The following is an 11,324-nucleotide window of genomic DNA, read 5'->3' as shown; positions in this document are numbered from 1 at the left end:
ACAGCAAGTGCCCATCTGGGCCTGCATCTCTTGTCTGTCGGTGGGGGGGGGGGGGTGTTGTCTGTGGCAGGGCAGGGGGGGAAGGCCGCCACGGGTGTAGCCCTATCAACACCGTTCTCCCAGAGTTGTCTGAAGAACTGGATACTGTGAGCCTGCCCTCGGACCTCACCTTCCCCACCCCCTGCCTTCCGTTCTCAAAAGCCTAGATCACCTTTTATAAGCATATATAATTCATGGGGTATTGTCACCCCTCTTGGAACGTAAGTCCCATGAGGATGGGATTCTCTTTTTATATCTATAAAAGATTTTATTTATTCATTTTTGAGAGAGAGAGAGAGAGAGAGAGAGAGAGCGCACACATACAGGGTGGAGAGGGGCAGAGGGAGAAGCAGACTCCCCGCTGAGCAGGGGGCCTGACCGGGGCTGGGGGAGGGCTCCATCCCAGGACCCAGAGATCAACCAGAGCCAAAGGCAGACGCTGAGCCGACTGCGCCACCCGGGCACCCTGAGGGCGGAATCCTTACCTATTTGTGTAGTGTGGTGTCCCCACGGCTCTGAACAGCAAGCCCCTGGGGAACAGCAGGTGCAGATCAAGATCTACGAATAAGAGCACCCGTGTGAACTTGGTATATGGAGGGTCTTTGTGTGACATAAACACCTGATGCCATGTCTGAATGACAGCCGGAGACAGGCCAGTGGTACCAAGTGGGGACTGTGGGTGTCTCCCCCAGAGTGCTGGCTCAGGTCTGGCCTGAAGCTTTGGGGAAAAAGGAATGCAGCAGAGGTGCCTGTCGCCCCCTTGTGGTCATTTTGAGCCTGGCAGCCGGGGACCCTAGGTACTGGGGAAGAAGGTGGGTAGACCAGGGGGCCGCGGCTTGACATCACATTTCATGCCACCTCCCCCCGTAACAGGGAGAAGATGAGCGTGGGCTGCCCAGAGCCCGAACCACCCCGCTCCCTGCCCTGCTGCGGGCCAGGGACTGCCCCTGGGCTGGGTGCAGGCGTGCCCCTCCTCACTGAAGACATGCAGGCACTGACCCTCCGCACACTGGCCGCCAGTGATGTGACCAAGCACTACGAACTTGTCCGGGAGCTAGGCAAGGGCACCTACGGGAAGGTCGACCTCGTGGCCTACAAGGGCACAGGTGAGTATCTGCCGGGTGGCCGGCTTTGAAGCCTGGGCTGGGGACTTGTCTGGGGCTCTCGGTGCTCTCTTCAGGAGCCAGGAGGTCAGCAGGGAGACTGGTCCCGGCGGAGAGACATAGCCTGAGCAGCCCAGAGAGACCTGAGAGGGGGTACAGGGCCCAGGCTGGAGGGTGGGGTGCTTGGGGACAGCTGAGGGGCTGACCTGGGGACATCTGGAGCTCAGGAGAGAAGTCAGGGCTGACCCCAGGGAGGCAGACAGAGCTGAGAGTGGGTCCTTGGAAACAGGGCACCGTACTTAAGGAGGCGTGGGAGATGCCTCTGGGAGGTCATAGGCCATGTCCATTTCTCGGATGAAGACATTGAGACCTGGCGATCCAGTCACTCAGCTGAGGTCATACAGCTAGAGACGCTTTGAGCCAGGACGAGACCCATCTCCAGAAACTTCTCGCTCAGGAGCACGATGCCTTCCCCACACCAGACGCTCACAGCGGCACTCACAACCAGTTCCCACAGCTGCACACACCGGGGGTGGGGGGCTCTGTGCCAGCTGACAGCAGCTGGGGGAACTCTGGACATGGGGTTCCCTGAGCTTTGCCCCTTGCTCTCTGTGTGACCTTGGACAAGTGGCTTAACCTCTCTGTGCCTAGGTTCCTCCTCTGTAAAATAGGGTAGCATTTAGGCTCGCCCACCTCCTAGGGTCATTAGGAGGAGCGGTTTGTGAATGGTGAGTGCAGGGGGAGGGCCTGCGATTCATGTGTGCTCTGTGGACACGTGTGCCACACACAGTTTTGCACCCCCACGGGGTACAGATGGCCGCCCAAGAACAAAGGTGAGGACACAGGCCCAGGCACTCACCTTTCCCTGCCGAATTCCTTTTTATCATCCAGTTAGCAAACATTCATTGAGCAGCTGTGATGCACCACAGGGTAGTAGACACCGGGGGGGGGGGGGGGCAACGAAAAAGCCCGGGTTTCGGGGGGGTATGTCCGGGGGCAGGGGGCGGGGGGATCCACCAGATGAAAGAAGCGTGTTGAATGTCAGACAGAAAAGGAGAGCGTGGAGGAAGGAGCAGGCGGTCCTCACAGAGCTACGGGGCTGGGGCAGGAGACCCAGGCTGACCGCTGAGTCACTGCATGGCCTCCGGCAGGTCCTTTCCCCTCCCGGGGCCTCCGTTTCCTACCAGTAGGATGAGGACAGACCCACACAGCCTCCAGGCGGGGGTAGGCGGACACAGGCAGGCCTAGGGGCACTGGGCGCAGGAACTCAGGGACCTTCACTGCTGTGGCTGCCTCCCCGTCAGGCACGAAAATGGCGCTGAAGTTTGTGAACAAGAGCAAGACGAAGCTGAAGAACTTCCTGCGGGAGGTGAGCATCACCAACAGCCTCTCCTCCAGCCCCTTCATCATCAAGGTCTTTGATGTGGTTTTTGAGACAGAGGACTGCTATGTCTTCGCCCAAGAGTACGCGCCCGCGGGGGACCTGTTCGACATCATCCCTCCTCAGGTACTTGGTGTGGTAGCCCAGGGATGGGAGAGGGCCTGCCCGCCGCCGGGGGCTGACGGAGCCAGGCACTCCCAGGGCAATGGCAGGGGGACAGGATGAAGTCCAGCACCTATCTGGGGACAGCGGGGACACAAGAGGGGAGCCGAGACAGCGGGGCCACCAGTGGCTTCCCAGAGGAGGCGCCCCGGAGTGGGGGGAGGGTGCCAGAGGACTGTGCCTTTGGTGGGGGTCGGGGTGAGTCTGTGCCCGAGCCCAGGGGGGCGAGTGGTAAGGCCTGTCAGAGCCTTGACCCCATAAGGGAAGCGGCAAGCGGTGGCGCAGTGGCAGCGGACAGGGCTTGGTGAGACTGCGGGAGACGACGCTCAGGACCCTCCCCTGGGGGCAGGGACCAGGGAAGAGGGTGCGAGGTGACAAAGAGGGGACCAGGGGGGGAACAGGCGTACGGCCCGCCCCCGGCCCCCGCAGGATGGGCAGTGGCAGCAGCGGGTACTGACCGGCTGGAGGAGACAGCCAGGGACCGGAGGGGGGGTCGGGGGCCGCCGCGGGGTGCAGCTGGGGCAGCCGTCCCCATCCCCGTCCCCCCCCCGGAGCGCGGCTCCCCGCTCCAACGCAGTCCCCCAACCGCACTCCGGGCCGGCAGGTGGGGCTCCCCGAGGACACGGTGAAGCGCTGCGTGCAGCAGCTGGGCCTGGCCCTGGACTTCATGCACGGGCGGCAGCTGGTGCACCGCGACATCAAGCCCGAGAACGTGCTGCTGTTCGACCGCGAGTGCCGCCGCGTGAAGCTGGCCGACTTCGGCATGACGCGCCGCGTGGGCTGCCGCGTGAAGCGGGTCAGCGGCACCATCCCCTACACGGCGCCCGAGGTGTGCCAGGCGGGCCGCGCCGACGGCTTCGCGGTGGACACGGGCGTGGACGTGTGGGCCTTCGGCGTGCTCATCTTCTGCGTGCTCACCGGCAACTTCCCGTGGGAGGCGGCGTCGGGCGCGGACGCCTTCTTCGAGGAGTTCGTGCGCTGGCAGCGGGGCCGCCTGCCGGGGCTGCCGTCGCAGTGGCGCCGCTTCACCGAGCCCGCGCTGCGCATGTTCCAGCGCCTGCTGGCCCTGGAGCCCGAGCGCCGCGGCCCGGCCAAGGAGGTCTTCCGCTTCCTCAAGCACGAGCTCACGTCCGAGCTGCGGCGCCGGCCCTCGCACCGCGCGCGCAAGCCCCCCGGGGACCGGCCGCCCGCCGCCGGGCCGCTGCGCCTCGAGGCGCCCGGGCCGCTCAAGCGGACGGTGCTGACCGAGAGCGGCAGCGGCTCCCGGCCCGCGCCCCCCGCCGTCGGGCCCGCGCCCGCGCCCGCGCCCGCGCCCGTGCCCGTGCCCGTGCCCGTGCCCGAGGCCGGCCTGGCGCCCCCGGGGCCCCCCGGCAGGACCGACGGCCGCGCGGACAAGAGCAAGGGGCAGGTGGTGCTGGCCACGGCCATCGAGATCTGCGTCTGAGCCGCCTCCGCCGCCCTCGGGGCCGCGCGCCCTGCTCGCCCTGGGCCGGGCCGCCGGGAGCCGCCCTGGGCCCGCGCCCAGCCGTGGCGGGACGGGGCGGGGGCCGCGGCGAACCCCACCGCCCCCCACCCCTTCCGCGGCGGCGGGACGGAGGAGCGCCAGGCAGGGCGGGGCGGCGGGCCCGGGCGTCCGTGCGGGGCCGGTGCGGACTCAGCCACCGAAAGACCGCTTGCCCCGCCTGTGGGGCGGGGGCTTGGCCCTCGGGAGCCGAGCCCCGCAGACCCGCGGATTCAGAGGCCCCCCCCCCCCCCGCCCCCCCGGGCCCGGGGGCCTGCGGGGGCAGCCCCCCCCCCCCCCCATACACACACACACCTCCCCGAACCCTGGAACCCCGACTAGTTGCTCCTGGCCCTTTGCAACCCCCCGGCAGACCGACCCGCAGTCCCACCGCGGGCCCTCCCTCCTGGCCGCCCCCACCCTGCGCCCTCCCCCCAATGCGCGCTCGGGCACAGAAGGGGACGGAAGTGTTGGGGCGGAGAAGGGGCTCCTTAGGGCCCTCGAGCGCTGGCGGGGGGAGGGCGAGGAGCTGAGGGCAGGGGTGGTACCCAGCGGCGCCCGGCGCTTTCCTGGGACGCTGGAGCGGAGAGGCCAAGCCTCCTGCAAAATGTAGCAAATGCCTGGATGTGGCAAAACTGTGTGTGTGTGTGTGTGTGTGTGTGTGTGTCTGTGTGTGTGCGCGCGCGCAGGCATAGACCCCGAAGAATCCAGAGACCCCCACAACCCATTCCCCTGAGGTGAGGACACTGAGCCCAGAAGGAGGGCCGCACAGACCCCTGCGAGATGGAACCTGGAAGCCCTGTCCCCTCCACCCAAGGAATTGTCCTCCAGATTCGAGGAGGGGAGGGGAGGGCTGCCGGGGCGGGGCCGCGACCGCCCTGCGAACCCGAGTGCAGAGCCCAGGGGCCCGCCCAGCTTCCCCTGCTGGCCGCACCTTCACCAGGCCGGGGAACCTCAGACCCCCTCGACCCTCGCTCCCTGAGCCCAGACACAGTGACCTGGGCCAGGAGTGTCCCTGGGTTTCTGCTGGGGACCAACATGTCAACCCGGGGCTGCCCCCGTCCCCACATCTCCCAGGTTCCTGGTACTGGAGTGGGCCGCCGTGGGTGTGAGGGTGGAGGTCCATGGAAACCTGAGGGGTGAGTGTGTGAACAGGTGTGTGCATGGCGTGAGTGTGAGTCCATGCCCATGTTTGCGTGTAGTCTCGTGTGTTCAGCGACGGCATCCAGACGCCTCCAAAACTCCGCCTGGCCCCAGGATCCTCCCCAGGCAGCTGCCCGTGGGTGTCCACACCTGTGCGTCACCACGCGCCCCTCAGGGAATCTGGCCGGGAGGCACCCAACGGTGGGTTCAGGCCCCGAGGCAGCAAAACAGGAACCCAACCTCACCCAATGTTCCCTCGAGACCCCTGACCTTGCTGTGGAGGCCCGGGACCCCGCAATAACCTCGACATGGGTGAGGCCGCTCCTTCCACCTGGCAGGGGCCCAGCCGCCATCCCGGGCGCACCTGCCAGGGTCCTACCGGGGTTCTAGGCCATTGGAGGCGGCTCTCGGAGGAGCCTGGCTGACCAGAGAGGGCCCAACCTCCCTCTGGCCTGGAACCCGCCTCTCCACCCATCCCTCATTCCCACTGCGCATTAAGGGCTATGGGTCCCCCTGCCCTGCCTGGGTCCAGTTTACAAACAGTGTGCGGTGGCCCCAGGGCCTGGCCCCGCTCCCCTCCGTGTGCCCAGCCCTCTGGAGGCCCCCCCCTCTGCCGTGGGCCCTGGGGCCCTCCAGGTGCCAGGTAAGTAGCAATCCCTCTTCCCACAAGGGCCGAGTTTCAGAGAAGGGCCCCCCCGCCACTGCCCCCGGCCCCCCTGGAGCCCATCTGGGCCACCTCTCTCTCCCAGCCGTGACTTCTCCTTCTTTGCCTTAGGCCTCTCGACATCCTGTCTCTCCTGCAATAACTCGGACGCAAGATTCCAAGTAGATGTCCCTCACCGTGCGCCCTCTCTCTCTTTCTCTGTTAAGATCCTCTCTGGGAGTTTCTCCCTCATCGTAGTATCTAGAATGTTAGAGTTGGAAAGGGGACTGTAGTTAGTTAGCCCGGCCCCTACGTTCAGAGGCACAGGGAGGGGCAGCAATGGCCCGACGCCGGGAGCCGCCCCGAGCCAGGCCCGCTCCCTCGAGGTCGGGCCGCCCGCCCCCCGCTGCTGCTGGTGCCCCCCTCTGCTAGTTGGGTTGGGACCCTTTGCCCCTTAGGAGAGGTGTTGGTCACAGACGTTTACCTCAGTTTATGTCACTGTCGAAGAAACAAATAGCAAAAAATTAATAACACCGTAGACACAAAGACTTAGAAGACAACACACAAAAAAATCTTCCTCTTTTCGATTCTTCTGTGAAGGTGTGTGTGTGTGTGTGTGTGTGTGTGTGTGTGTGTCTCTCTCTCTCTCTCTCTCTCTCTCTGTCCCACCCGGGGCAGGCCGGGTCATCCCTGATCTCTGTCCCAGCCCCTGGGCCCCCACACTGCCCCTGCCCTTTGGTGCTTCCCAGAGGCCCCTCTGAGCTGGCCTGTGGGGTGTGGGGAGCCCCCTGGGCGGGAGGCAGGGCCACAGGTTAGCTAGAGGGCCTGCCATCAGGCCCACGGAGAGATCCCCAAGGCTGCCAATATTCCTTGAGCCCACGCTGTGGCCGGTGGGACCGTCTCGGTGGTTAGCATCAGCATCCGAGCCTGGCTCAGGGCCTGGGCAGAGCCCCAGTTCCCGAGCCCTAGCCCCTCATGTCCTGCCACTGCTACCCCATATGTTTGTAAATACTCTGGCATCCTTTGGCCCTGAGAAGGTTTTTAAATGTGTTATTTACTTCTCTAATGATGACAATTGCTATAAAATAAACAAAAGTCTAGAAAAATGACCGTGGGGTGGCTGTCTTATCTCAGATATATATGGGGGCACACAATGACTCTTGAGCTGAAAGCCTAACAGATTTTCTAAAGTGAGGTCTCCAGAGTCTGAGAGCAAGTTCCTCACGCCTCCTGGGGCCTGGAGGAGTCTGGAAGACAACAGGAAGGAGGACCAGGGTCTGGGAGGGAAGGGGCCACGGCTCGTCCCTGGCCCGGTGTCCAGCTTCAGACTGGGAAGACAGAAGCCAAAGCCCAGAGGAACGTAGTAAATCAGTAGCTGCTTTACCCGGTCACCGCCCAGCAAATACTTACTGAGCACCTTCTGCGTCCCTCCCGAGATACGGCGGTGAGCAGGCCTGATGGCATCGCTGTCCTCGGGCAGCCAGCCACGGAAGGGTGGAGACATTACTCATGTTCAAGGCTGGGTGCTGGGGAAGTGCAGGACTGGGAAGCTCATCAAGTTTGGGGGTGTCGGGAGCTCACCGAAAACAGAAAACCGGAGGATTCTGAGTTCTCAGTGCCACGGGCATGGCCGGGTGAGAGGAAGCTGAACGGGCAGAGTTGAAGGCAAAGTGTAGTGGTGGTTAAGTTTCATGATTCGGGGCGCCTGGGTGGCTCAGTGGGGTTAAAGCCTCTGCCTTCGGCTGGGGTCATGGCCTCAGGTCCTGGGATCGAGCCCCCGCATTGGGCTCTCTGCTCAGCAGGGAGCCTGCTTCCTCCTCTCTCTCTGCCTGCCTCTCTGCCTACTTGTGATCTCTGTCTGTCAAATAAATAAATAAAAATCTTTAAAAAAAAAAAAAGAAAAAAGGAAGTTTCATGATTCCACATATATTCAGCAAGAAATGTATTACCTTCACGTTCCAGACCCTTCAGTAGCTCCGTACACCAGTTAGGGTGGAAGTCCTTCCAGTGGCCTCCAAGGTCCCACTCCATCCCCTCCCCCGCTCCCCTGTGCTGCCTCAGAGCCACACTGGCCTGGCTGCGAGGACCCCCCAGCATGCTCTCCCCTTGGAGCCCGTACCTTTGCCCAGGACTCTCCCAAATCTCCTGCTTCCCCTCCTGCGGGTCCCTGCTCAAATATCGGGCCATCAGAGAAAACTTCCTGGAGCAGAAGCCCCTTCCTTAGCTTCGTCGGGCGCTGAGTGCTCACCACCACTCCCGATTCCGTGTTCATGCTTGTCCCCATCTCTGCCTGCTAGCACAGAAATTCTGTAAGAACAGAGTCAGTGTTTGGCCAACTGCTATCCCCCCCATGCCTCGGGGAGGGCCCGCCACAGGACAGAGGCTCCCGATGGATTTGTCAGCTTAATAAGTGAATACCCAATACTATTCCAGGGGCTGAGGATATAGCAACAAACAAGACAGATAATCCTGGGGCACTCAGTCAGTTGGGCGTCTGCCTTTAGTTCAGGTCACGATCCCAGGTCCTGGGATCGAGCCCCACATTGGGCTTCCTGCTCTGTGGGGAGCCTGCTTCTCCCTCTGCCTCTCGCTCCCCTACTTGTGTGCTCGCTCTCGCTCTCTCTGTCAAATAAATGATGGACTATTTGGGGAATGGGGGACACAATCCCTAGTCCCTGAAGCTTACTTGCTAAAGAGGAAAACAGATATTAATTAAGTTACATACTTATCTATGAAATGGGGTGAGCGTAAAAGAAAAATAGGAAAGAAAATAAGAAATGAGAAAAACAAATCTACCCAAGCTAGATCAGAGGGGAAAGGACTCGTCCCCAAGAATTTTATCTAGGATACGTTAGAGAAAAACCCTGTCATTTCAAAACATCTATCACTTCTCTGCAATGATGAGGGTGGACACCCAAAGACTTCACAGAACACTTTGGTGGGTTTATATTAAGGGGGGAAGTGGAGATCTCCAAATGCAAACAGTATCCGTGGTTCACGAGCCTTAGTGTACAGATACCTAAAATTTAAAATATAAATAAAATAAAATAAATAAAATAAAAATTAAAACAAACTTAAAATAAATATGATAAATAAAATAAATATAAAAATAAAATAATAAAAATAAATAAAATTAAATTAAAATTAAAAATTAAATAAAATAAAAATTCGAACTGCCAATGCGTCTGAGAATGCCAGGACTTACCACTAGGGGGCCTTGGTTTTCTGCTGACGCTGCTTCTGTCTGCCGCTTAGGGTCACTCCTGAACTTCCCTGCCAACCGGCTCTGTCATGCCCCAGGGGCTTGACCAGAGGGGTTTCCAGCCGCTCCTACACACTGTATCAGAACCGGACCAACCCTGGTAACCCCTTAGGTCCTTCCATTTAGCCTAGGTCACCTACCCTTGCTCTTGGCAAGTGCCTTCTCAAGGGCACTTAGTGGTTTCTCCTGCCCATAGTATCCAGGCTAGACTCAGTCCATCAAAAAGGCTCCAGTAACATTGAACTTCAGAAGGGAAGGAATTGTATTCCTTTTTCTCCCAACATGCTCCTTGAGTTCTTTTTTTTTTTTTTAAGATTTTTTTTTATTTATTTATTTGACAGACAGAGATCACAAGCAGACAGAGAGGCAGGCAGAGAGAGGGGGGAGAAAGCAGGCTCCCCGCCGAGCAGAGAGCCTGATGCGGGACTCGATCCCAGGACCCTGAGATCATGACCTGAGCCGAAGGCAGCAGCTTAACACACTGAGCCACCCAGGCGCCCCGCTCCTTGAGTTCTATGCAGGTTTTCCTAGCTACTTGCTAGTGAAAGCTAAGCGTGCCAAGACAAGGCATATCGAAATGGCAGCCTGGGCACTCGGCTCAGGTTAGGATCCCTGGGTCCTGGGAGAGAGCCCCTAGTTGGGCTCCGGCCTCAGCAGGGAATCTGCTTCTCCCTCTCCCTCTGCTCCTCCCCCACCTCCCACTCATGCTCCCCCCGCCCCCGCGACATGCACTCTCTCTTTCTCTAATAAATAAAATAATTTTTTTTTAAAGGGCAGCCTCAAAGTCCATTACACCCTCAGGCAAGGCAGTAGATGACAACTCAACCTACTTACATCGTGGAGGGAGAGAGTCCCCAAGCAGCATTTCTCTCTCAAAAATGTAGAACCTTACCCCCTATCCCCATCTAGTCCTATTTCGGGGTGGAAATGTGGGGGATATTTCCAGTTCTTTACTGGCAGTTGAGGAGAGGAGAATGTTCATCAACCCAGCCTTGGTTTTTGGAGAAAGAGGGCAATGGAGAACTTCAGGAGTTTTCATCTGGAACCAAACAAGGGGAGAAGCATATGGTGGTTCCAGAGGCCGGGAGTGTACAGGGACAGTCGAATAAGCAGTCTGTGTAATCAACAATACCGTAGTGTACACTTGAGATTTACTAAGGGAGCCTATGTTAGGTGTTCTCACCACACACACACACACACACACACACGGTGTGAGACAACACATACATTAGCTTGTGGTGACCATTTCACGCTGTACACCTATCTCAAAACACCAAGTTATACAACCTTAAGCATATACGGTTTTTATTTGTCAAGGATACCTCAATAAAGACAAGAAGAAGAATAAAAAGAAGTAGGCTGGTCACGGCCTGACTCGGGAGACCATGAGCCCCAACTTGGAAATCCTCGGAAAGATCAAGGAGGGGCTGTCCTTAATATATGGTTGTCCTTAATATATGGGAAGGGGGCTCTTTTGATATTAGAGGGAAACAGAGGGTGCCTCCAGAAGGTGGAGGCTTTGGGGTTATATATATATATATATTTTTTTTTTTAAGATTTTATTTATTTGACAGACAGAGATCACAAGTAGGCAGAGAGGCAGGCAGAGAGAGAGAGAGGAGGAAGCAGGCTCCCCACTGAGCAGAGAGCCCGATGTGGGGCTCGATTCCAGGAACCTGGGATCATGACCTGAGCTGAAGGCAGAGGCTTTAACCCACTGAGCCACCCAGGTGCCCCTGGGTTATATTTAATTACAGCTCCGATAAGGACCCTGGGAGGCAAAGAATAGTGTGAGAGGGAGTAGACATCTGCTATTTTTGCCCGTTTTGACCCATTCGTCCCCCCCTTTTGGTTGCCAGCACCCCAAATTTCCCTTCCATGTTCTCCATCCATGTGGTTCAGGTGGGACTGATTCTTCCCCCACCCCACCCCGCATGGGTTCCATGGTGTGGCCACATGACCCAGGTCTGGTCAACTAGCACATTCCATCCCCTGAGCCACAGCAGTTGGCTCAGACAAGGACATATAACCCAAGCGAAGCCGCTCCTGGCCTTTTATTACACCTATCCTAACACAAAAGTGTTCTCTTT

General features: G+C 59.2%; 1 protein-coding gene across 3 annotated transcripts in view; it reads left to right on the top strand.

The window, feature by feature from the left end:
• Positions 1-4,462, top strand: part of SBK1 (SH3 domain binding kinase 1) — a 45,211-nt gene extending 40,749 nt beyond the window's left edge. For all 3 annotated transcript variants that reach the window (XM_059415062.1, XM_059415060.1, XM_059415061.1), the window contains exons 2-4: positions 913-1,145; positions 2,447-2,649; positions 3,290-4,462. In XM_059415062.1, the coding sequence (XP_059271045.1) occupies positions 920-1,145; positions 2,447-2,649; positions 3,290-4,129 (1,269 nt within the window). In that variant the 5' untranslated portion in view covers positions 913-919 and the 3' untranslated portion in view covers positions 4,130-4,462. The remainder of the gene's footprint in view (positions 1-912; positions 1,146-2,446; positions 2,650-3,289) is intronic.
• Positions 4,463-11,324: the final 6,862 nt, after the last annotated feature.

The sequence above is a fragment of the Mustela nigripes genome, chromosome 11 (assembly GCF_022355385.1).
Source record: "Mustela nigripes isolate SB6536 chromosome 11, MUSNIG.SB6536, whole genome shotgun sequence".
In the NCBI taxonomy this organism is placed as follows: domain Eukaryota; kingdom Metazoa; phylum Chordata; class Mammalia; order Carnivora; family Mustelidae; genus Mustela; species Mustela nigripes.
The sequence above is the reverse complement of the archived record's forward strand: the minus strand, read 5'-3'. Positions and strand labels throughout refer to the sequence as shown.